At 62.8% G+C, this 8,180-nt stretch overlaps 2 protein-coding genes across 4 annotated transcripts; one reads left to right on the top strand and one right to left on the bottom strand.

Annotated features, from left to right (window-relative positions):
* Positions 1–109: 109 nt before the first annotated feature.
* Positions 110–2,918, bottom strand: MRPL16 (mitochondrial ribosomal protein L16). 2 transcript variants are annotated; one of them, XM_023928718.2, is made up of 4 exons: positions 1,558–2,918; positions 1,013–1,078; positions 769–917; positions 110–641 (listed from the first exon to the last, which is right to left on the bottom strand). In XM_023928718.2, the coding sequence occupies exons 1-4, from the start codon at positions 1,802–1,804 to the stop codon at positions 156–158; spliced, it is 948 nt and encodes a 315-aa protein (XP_023784486.2). In that variant the 5' UTR covers positions 1,805–2,918; the 3' UTR covers positions 110–155. The 2 variants fall into 2 exon arrangements, with proteins under 2 accessions (XP_023784486.2, XP_023784487.2); XM_023928719.2 differs by lacking the exon at positions 1,558–2,918 and adding an exon at positions 1,356–1,450.
* A 2,030-nt stretch (positions 2,919–4,948) lies between these two features.
* LOC111930400 (membrane-spanning 4-domains subfamily A member 12-like) lies at positions 4,949–7,455 on the top strand. Of its 2 annotated transcripts, none has more exons than XR_015288684.1 (7): positions 4,949–5,143; positions 5,356–5,475; positions 5,839–5,895; positions 6,011–6,142; positions 6,488–6,594; positions 6,677–6,760; positions 7,026–7,455. XR_015288684.1 is itself a non-coding variant. In XM_086895648.1 (7 exons), exons 1-7 carry the CDS (start codon positions 4,964–4,966, stop codon positions 7,044–7,046), a joined length of 708 nt encoding a protein of 235 aa, XP_086751774.1. In that variant the 5' UTR covers positions 4,949–4,963; the 3' UTR covers positions 7,047–7,455. The 2 variants fall into 2 exon arrangements, 1 of the variants encoding a protein (XP_086751774.1); XM_086895648.1 differs by having other exon boundaries at positions 6,481–6,594.
* Positions 7,456–8,180: the final 725 nt, after the last annotated feature.

Below are 8,180 nucleotides of genomic sequence, written 5' to 3'. Positions count from 1 at the left end.
GCTCCAAACCCCACCTTGGGATAAAGATCCTCGTGCCTCAAACCCTGATCCATCTATCCCTCAGGACGCTCCCAGCCCTGCATTCCCAGCTCCAAAACCTACTCCAGGCTCTTGTGAAAAGTTTAATTCCAAAAGGAATCCAATCCAGACGCACCTCACACTCTGTGCTTCAGGAAAAACTTGCCCCAGTAGCGTCCCTTGAGCTGCAGGTCGTAGGGGCTCAGGTACTTCCTCATCCCCAACATGTTGGAGGTCACCACACGCTCGAAAGTCCAGGGATTTTGGTTGTTCAGCCTTTTCTCCTCCTCTTCCCGCCGCATCTCCTGGAGGCTCTCCCGGCTGACGGGGACGGCCGGGAAGGGCAGTTTCTGGGCCACGCGGGCGAGGAAGGGCCGGACCTCCCCGAATTCGCAGCGCCCGCCCACCTCCAGCACCAGCCTCCCGCTCTTCACCGCCGTCACGTAGCGGTCGATGGGGCCCTTCCCGCCCCCCATCCGGTGTCCCAGGCTTTTCCGCGTCACCGACTTGTAGGGGGCGGGCACGCGCCACACGGCAAACATGGATTTGGGATCGATGCTGCGGCCGATGGTCAGGCGGATCATCTCGAAGTGGCCCCAGTGCAGGTACCCCCCGCCCAAAGCCTGTGGAGGGACAGGGTGGGACAGCTCAGGGACACGGAGGCTCCTGCGCCCCGCCTGGGAACAGGGACACGCGATCCCAGCGTCTGGAATTCTCCCCCCGATCCGTTCCGTGCCTGTTCCCGCTCACCAGGATCCCGTACTGGCCCTGGGTGAAGTCGGTGGCCTCCTGGGACGGGCCACGGATGTCACGGAGCCGCCGGGGCTCCCGCCGGACTTTGGGCACCGCCGGCACCTTGTCCATGAACTTCAGCTTCGGCTTCTCCGGGATGGTGATCCCTGCAGGGGAACATGAGGACCAGGATCTCCGGGAACAGAGTGGGGAGTGCCCCCACCGGCCCTCGCGGGGTTCTCCCGCCGCCCATTCCTCTCACCGCTGTAATCCGGGGGCAGCGCCAGCTTCTTGAGCCCCGCCCGGGGAACCGCGGCGCCGCCGGGACCTGCGGGACAGAGCGGGGGGGTCTCGGGCAGGGCCGGGAGGGGAGAAGAGTCCCCGCAGGGTCTCCCCTTCCCGGTCTCAAGATCCCCCCCAAACCACCACAGCCCAGCCGGGAGTCCCACCGGGACCCTCGGTACCTCTCCGGGGTCAACCCTTGCACCGCCCGCCCGAGACCCCCCCACCGCGATCCCCAGGCTCCCGGGAAGGTTCCCCCCCGGTCTTCTGAACCCCCCAGAAGGCACGGGCGGGCCCTCGGAGCGCGGCCAAGCCTCCCTGACCTCCCCCGGCCCGGAGCGGCCCCGGGAGCCGCCATCGCCACATCGCCGGGACACGCCGGAAGTGCCGCAAGGGCGCCGCCATTGGCCCGTCCCCAATCACTCGCCGCCCGTGGTCCGGGCGGGAAGCGCGGCGGGAACATTAGTTCCGGAGGGAAATTAGTTCCGGAGGGAAACGCGGCGCAACCTATTCCCACCCCCGTACCGGGCGGGGGTCGCCGGCGGGGGACACCCCCGAGGGTCCCGAAGGAGGTGCTGGAAATGGCCTGGATGTCCTCCCAGCCTTTGTGCTGGGCTGGTGTACTGGGTTTACGGAGATAGGTTTCATATTCCTCCCAGCAGCGGCCACCGTGCTGAGTTTGGATTCGGGATGGGCGACCTGGGGCCGTGACGTCACAAAAGCGGTGAGCGCCGGGCTGAGGCGGGGCTGTGACGTCACACAGGTGTCCCATCCACAGCACTGTGACATCAGCACCGTGTCTCTACAGGACACGTGCCACCACTCGCGGCTCCCAGTGTGGCCAAGATGGGACATGGATGAAGCCATGAGTTTCCTGCTCCCCCTGCTTGTCCTGCTGGTGGCCAGTACAGCTGTCCTGCTGGCCACCTGCATTTGGAAGGAACGGAACCGCCTCAGGGGCCGGGCCAGGGGGTCCCGGCGCAGCCGAGCGACTCCAGAGGCTCCCGGTTCCCCCCCGGCTGAGGAGACCCCTCCCCACGGCCCGGCTGCCCTCGGGAGCCCCCTGTACATCCCCTGCGGCTGCGGCCCCGGCTGCGCCCCCTGTGCGACAGCGGCCCGGGAGCTGCAGGACCTGGTGACACCGCTGTGGCCTGGGGTGTCCTTCCCGCAGGACTCGGAGATGTGGCAGCTGTTGTGGGAGGACCTGGGGCAGCTGCTGGAGCGAGGCCACCTGCCCTGCTGCGCCTCCTGCTCCTGCTCCTGCTTCTTCAGCTCCTCTGGGAGCCTCCATCCTTCCCGGAGCCTCAGTGGCTGCTGCCAGACTCCGGATGGGGAAGACCCCGTGGACAGATCTTGCTGCTCCCCTGGAGCTGCAGGCATGAGGAGAAATTTGTCATCCTTGAGGATGCACGTGGCCAAGAAGAACCTGGAAGTAAAGCTGGGAGCCCAGCCCGTTCCAGTGAGGCGTTCCCAGGAGCAACTGGTGCAGCGGCAAGCGTCACTCCATTCCTCGGAGAGCCTCCCCTGCTCCTCGAGCCTCAGCGGGAGCTGCCAGACTGTGGACAGTGGAGAAGATGCCACGGACAGCTCTCCGTGTTCCCCGGAATCCGCGGATATCAGCGGAACCCGCTCAGTCCTGAGGATGCACATGGCCAAGAAGAGCCTGGAAGTCAAACTGGGAGCCCAGCCTGCTCCAGTGAGGAGCTCCCAGCAGCGAGTGGCACAGCAGGAAGTGTGCTGGAGCCGCAGGCGGCCGATCCACAGCTCCCACAGCACTGCAGTGCAGCCAAATAGGAGCACCCGCTGCTCGGAGTCCAAGATCCTCCAGAGGCAAAGGGAGCTGGAATTCCCCCATCTCCGGGGACCTCCTCCAAGCCGGATGAGGCTCCTATTGGCAGCTCAGATACTTCTGAGGATGCTCTGTTTTAAATAAATCGGCATTTCCCCAAAGAACCGCGTTTGGGCTGAGATAGGGCTCCTTCCTTCCCAACAGCCGAGTTTGGATTCAGGATGGGAATACTGTGGACCACGCATGGGTGCTTTGGTTGCCCTCCTCAGGGACTTTGCAGTGTCCCATGGGCCAATCCTTGTTTCCCGCTGGGAAAGGTGGGATAAGTGTCCAGGGTCAAATCCCTGGGAGACTCTGGAAAGGAGCCCCGGGTGGGTGCAAGGGGTGAGCCCACCCTGCCCAGCTTCCCAGTGGGAGACCCGCGGACACCACCCTCCTCCCAGTGTTAAAGCCATTGTTGAGGGAGGTCCTCTCTCTTTTTCCATCCCTATCCCGATGGAGGCTCCCAGGAGAAGGTGCTTTGTGTTGCTCCTTGCAGCCCCAGCCTCCGCACAGGAGGTGCTCTGGGTGAGGGGGTTTTTGGGGGATCTGGCTGCCCTCCCTGGGGAAAGGGATGGGGTGGTGACCCCTGGGTGGGTCCCCTGGGCATGGCGGGAAGGACCATGGGGATCCCCAAATCCCTGTCCCAGCCCTGCTCGTGCCAGTCTCTGTCACCAGTGGCCGCACGTGGCTCTCGGTGCCGGCCACTGTCCTGGGAAGCCGAGTGGCCGGTGGGGAGCTGGGGTCCGGCTGCGGGGTGACCAGTGCTGGCAGGGATGGACAGCCCCTGGAGCACCCCCTTCTGAGTTGCAGGACCACCCTGGAGGTGAGGAATGGGGACACCGTGTGTCCCTGAAGGAGATGGTGTAGGGTGGGAGTGAGGCGACCCCGTCATCCCCGTCCCCCGTGGGTCCCCTGCTCTGAGCTGGGTGACACTCCCAGCCCCAATTCCACTCCTTCCCACAGCTCCTCCTGGACAGCATCCAGCACCGGAATGTCCTCCACTTGGCCAGAGAGCTTGTGGAATGTTACTGCTCCAGGGAAATGGGGAGTCCCTCCCAGAGCCCCAGATTCCTCTCAGGATCCTGCGTCTCCCGTGCCCTGCGATCTCCATGAAGGGATCTCTCCATGCGGGGGGATGTGGTGTTGTCCGGATCAGGATGGGGAACAGGGGTGTCCTCCATGAATTTGGGATGCAGAGTGGTATCGTGTGACCCCCCTCATTCCCAGGGTGTTTATTACTCCCTGACTTCAGGTTAAATCCTCTGTCTGGAGCTCTTGGCTCCTTCTCTTCGGGGCTGGACACCTTAAAAATGGGGAATGAAGACAGTTGCGGGGGGAAAGTTTGGGGGATCAGTGTGGGGGATCCCCTCTACTCCTCCCCTCCTGCAACACGGACCAGATCCAGGATACTCAGGCCCACCCCTCCCCTCGGGAAGAAGATCTAGGTGAAATCGTGCCTGGGCAGTGCCCAGCTCCGCGTCCTGGGTGCCGCCCCCCCGCGCCCGTGCTCCCGCTCTGCGGGGAGGAGCCGCAGGAGCTTAATGGCCCTTGATGGATTTTTCTTCCAGGAATCTGCTGCGGCGTGGTTTGGTGGTTTTTGGTTTGGTTTTTTGTTGTTGTTGTTGTTTTTTTAAAAATGTATTTATTTTTTTTCTTTCTTTCTGCGCTCCTGTAAACACGGCGTGGAGCTGGAAGGAGCGGGAATGAGGGGGGGGATCAGGCAGCCTGGGGAGGGGGACTTGCGGCGCAGGGCTAGCACCCCGATCTCCTTAACTCATGTGGGTTTGGGATGAGCAGCTCTTCCCGGCGGGAACCCGGTGTCCTGGAGCCCTGCCCGGAATGGGGGGACATCACCGGGAATTTCCCCACACCCCGCGCAGCCCCCCAGAGCCGGGGGAGCCCACGGAGCATCTTCCCAGCCCCACGCAGCCCCACTTCCCGCCCCCCCCGGTTCTGGGGGGCTGTTCCCTCCATCGCCCCGTGTCCCCCGTGTGTTCCCGTGTCCCCCGTGTGTTCCCGCGTCCCCCCGTGTCCCCCGTGGGCTGGGCGGTGCCCCGGGGGGGGGAATGCCGCAGCCGCTGACGTCACGGCGCTCAGCCAATGGGCGCGGGCTGTGGCGGGGTGGGGCGGGGGCGGCCCCGGTGGGGACCGGGGCTGCTCCGGGGGGTCCCGGTGCCCCCCGCTCTCCTCATGCAGGGCATGGGGAGCCTCCGGCTGGGCAGCCGCGCCGTCATGTACACGGCGGAGACCCTCCCCAAGGGCAAGAACCGCGTCATGGGGGTGAGTTTAGGGGGGGCGGGCGGAGGGAGTTCGGGAGGAGAAACCCTTGGAAAATCTCCCCTCAGCTCATTCCCGGGGGATTCCTGCTGATCCCTCAGGGGATGCTGTGGCTCTGGAGAGACGCTGGGATTAAGGCATCCCCCATGCCCAGGGTTGCTCTGTGGGCGGGGAGGGTTGAGTTGACCCCATTCCCATCCATCCCGCTCTTCCAGACCATCCAGATTATGACGGGATTCCTGCACATCGGCTTCGGGATCGTCCTGACCACGCTCACCAATGTCTACACCTCCGTCTTCGTCATCGGAGAGATCCCCTTCCTGGGCGGCGTGTCGGTGCGTGCCAGGGGGCTGGGAAGGGATGCCCACCGGGAAGAGATGCCCGCCAGGGAGGGATACCCACCAGGAAAGAGTGGCTAGGGGGGTGGGATGCCCACCAGGAAGGGAATCTCACCAGGGAACAATGCTCACAGGGAAGGGAATCCTGCTGGGGGGCATGCCAGCAGGTGGGACACGCATTGGAAGGGATGCCCACCGGGAATGATGCACCTGCAGCTCCCAAGGCCTCAGCAGCTAGAAAACAAGGGCGGGGGGGGGGGGTCACTGTGTCCCCTGTGCCCCATTAGTGCCACCTCTGGGCAGGTTTGGGGTGCTTGGGGTGCCCTCAGTGCCAGCTGAGCCCCCTCTTTCCTGCTGCAGTTCATCATCTCCGGGTGCCTCTCCATCGGCGCCGAGAAGAGCCCCACGGAATGCGCGGTGAGGTTTCCTGGGAGCACACCGGGAGTGAGCCCATGGGGTGGGTGGGGTGTCCCTCTGGGATTTTTAGGGGGGGGTCTGCCACTCCCTCCCAAAGCCCCCTGGGTGCCCGCAGGTGAAGGGCAGCCAGACCATGAACGTCATCAGTGCCATCTTCGCGCTCCTGGGAATCGTGGCCTTCATCGTGGACCTCAACCTCAACGGGCTCTACCGCTCCAACTTCAACTACTACAGCTATCTCGTCCTGGTAAAATCCCCCATGGTGGAATTCCAGCCTTTGGGAACCACCCCAGGGCCTTTTCTCCAGCCCTTAAGGGGTGTTGTGCCGTTTCCCAAATCCCCGTTGGGGTGGCGGTTTCTCCTCTGCCGGCACGACCTATTTTAGGCTGGTACCTCGGGAGATGAGTCACCCCCTGGAAGCATCCACGAGCCATAAAAACGGCGGGATGGAGGGCTTGGAGCGAGACCTTGGAGCTGGGGATGCAGAGGGAGAGGAAGGGGGAGCTACAGAATGCTGCCCTGTGTGGGGTTTGTCCTCCTGGGTGCTGCTGGGGGGGTACTGATAGGGTTTTCCCCATCCTGGAGCTCGCAGGGAATGGGATTTCCATCGTGCTGCTCATCTTCACCATCCTGGAATTCTGCATCGCCGTGGCCACCGCCAATTTCTGGTGCCGGGCCACCCGCCTCAGCTCCAACGAGGTAGGAAGAGGGGGTGGTGGGGATGGACCCAAAAACTGCCTCCCATGATCCCAGTGTCTCCCATAATCCCCGTGTTTCCCAGGCAATGCTGATTGTCCCCAGTGCCACCCGTGTGGATCTGGCCGTGCCACCAGCGGAGCTGCCTCAGCCTCCCAGCTACACTGAGGTGATCCAAGGAATAGCCTGGATAGGAGCAGCATCGGCATTGGGATGGCTCCTGGGATGACAGTCCCCATCCTGCTGCCATCTGTGTCCCCTCCCTGTGAAAACATCCTACCCCAATCCCCAGGGAGCATCCTTGGGCATCCATCCCTCTGCTCTGGGAATGGGGAGGAGATCCCAAACCCCTCTGGGTCATGGGTGCTGGGGGGGTGGGGTGGGGTCCCCCAATTCCTGCCCCTTTTCCAAAACACCTCCTGGTCTCTTTGCAGCTGACTGCTCCTGAAGTCTGACACTGAGGATGCTGGAATGGGATCCTGCCTCCTTTGCTCCTAAATCCCAGGGCTACGGCATCCTCCTCCTACTGTGCTGCCGGCTGGGATGTGCTGGTCCCCCCCCAAAAAAGCCAGGGACACCCCCAAATTCCCTGCCCCTGTGCCCCTGGGCCTGGTCTGAGGGGCTCCACTTGCTGGCTGCTGTGGGAAGGGGCTTCTCCAGGGGGGAATCTTGGGCAATTCCTGCCTGTAAATTCCTGGTGGGGATGCTGGGGTTCACTCAAGTTGGGGTTCAGGAATTCCTGGTGGTCTGGTGGTTTGGAGTGAGCCTGATGTGTGCCAGGAGCCGGGTGGGTCACTGGAGCATCTACCTCGGCTCGTCCCCTGTTGGCTTCATTTTATCTTGGGAATAAATGCTCTCTCCAGGCTTGTGTCTCCTGAATTTGGGAATTTTCAACATGGGAGCTACACTTCCCCCTCACAGAGCTGCTGTCCCTCAGGAAAGAGGCTCATCCTGCCTGATTTAGAGATACCTGCTCTCTCCTGAGGGAATTCTGCCCCTGCTGAACTGAAAACTGCTTGCTTATCCTGAGGGGAATTCTGCTCCCCTAAACCCCTGGCTCTTGCTCCCAAGGGAGTTTTGCTCCTCTAAACTCCTGGTGCCTGGTCTCCTGAGGGAATTCTGCCCCTCTAAACCTCTCTCCTGAGGGAATTCCATCCTCCTAAACCCCAGTACCTGATTCTGATGAGGGAATTCTGTCCCCATAAACCCCTCAGTACCTGCTCACCTGAGGGAATTCCACCCCTCTAATCCCCTCTCCGGCTGGAATTCCACCCTCCAAACCAGGGTACCTGATCTCCTGAGGGAATTCTGCTCCCCGAACCCCCCACATTCCAGCACGGTTCCGCTATATTTAGCTGGGCTGGAGCAGCCGGGCAGCCGGCGGCGATGCCGGTGACGCCAGCACATCCCGGTTCTTCCGCCACCGGAGAAGCCGCCCCGGGGCTGGAGCTGCTCCGTGGGGTGACGTGGGGACACCGGTGCCGTGTGCTCCCTATTCCCACAATCCTGGGTGGTGAGAATGCAGCTGAGGGGTGCTCCCAAACCTTATTCATGCAGCAATTCCTAAAAAATTTCTATTTTCAGGGAAG

This window comes from Cyanistes caeruleus, chromosome 6, assembly GCF_971803275.1.
Source record: "Cyanistes caeruleus chromosome 6, bCyaCae1.hap1.1, whole genome shotgun sequence".
Classification (NCBI taxonomy): Eukaryota; Metazoa; Chordata; class Aves; order Passeriformes; family Paridae; genus Cyanistes; species Cyanistes caeruleus.
Note: the sequence above shows the minus strand (reverse complement) of the source record. Positions and strands in the feature narration are given on the sequence as shown.

Excerpts from the sequence above, each read along its gene's own strand:
- MRPL16 (XM_023928718.2), bottom strand. The coding sequence starts at position 1,804 with ATGGGACACCTGTGTGACGTCACAGCCCCGCCTCAGCCCGGCGCTCAC. Across the intron at positions 1,079-1,557 it reads CCGCCGGCGACCCCCGCCCG|GTCCCGGCGGCGCCGCGGTT; the intron begins GTACGGGGGTGG and ends TCTGTCCCGCAG. Across the intron at positions 918-1,012 it reads GCTGCCCCCGGATTACAGCG|GGATCACCATCCCGGAGAAG; the intron begins GTGAGAGGAATG and ends GTTCCCCTGCAG.
- LOC111930400 (XM_086895648.1), top strand. The coding sequence starts at position 4,964 with ATGGGCGCGGGCTGTGGCGGGGTGGGGCGGGGGCGGCCCCGGTGGGGA. Across the intron at positions 5,896-6,010 it reads AGAGCCCCACGGAATGCGCG|GTGAAGGGCAGCCAGACCAT; the intron begins GTGAGGTTTCCT and ends GGGTGCCCGCAG. Across the intron at positions 6,595-6,676 it reads CCCGCCTCAGCTCCAACGAG|GCAATGCTGATTGTCCCCAG; the intron begins GTAGGAAGAGGG and ends CGTGTTTCCCAG.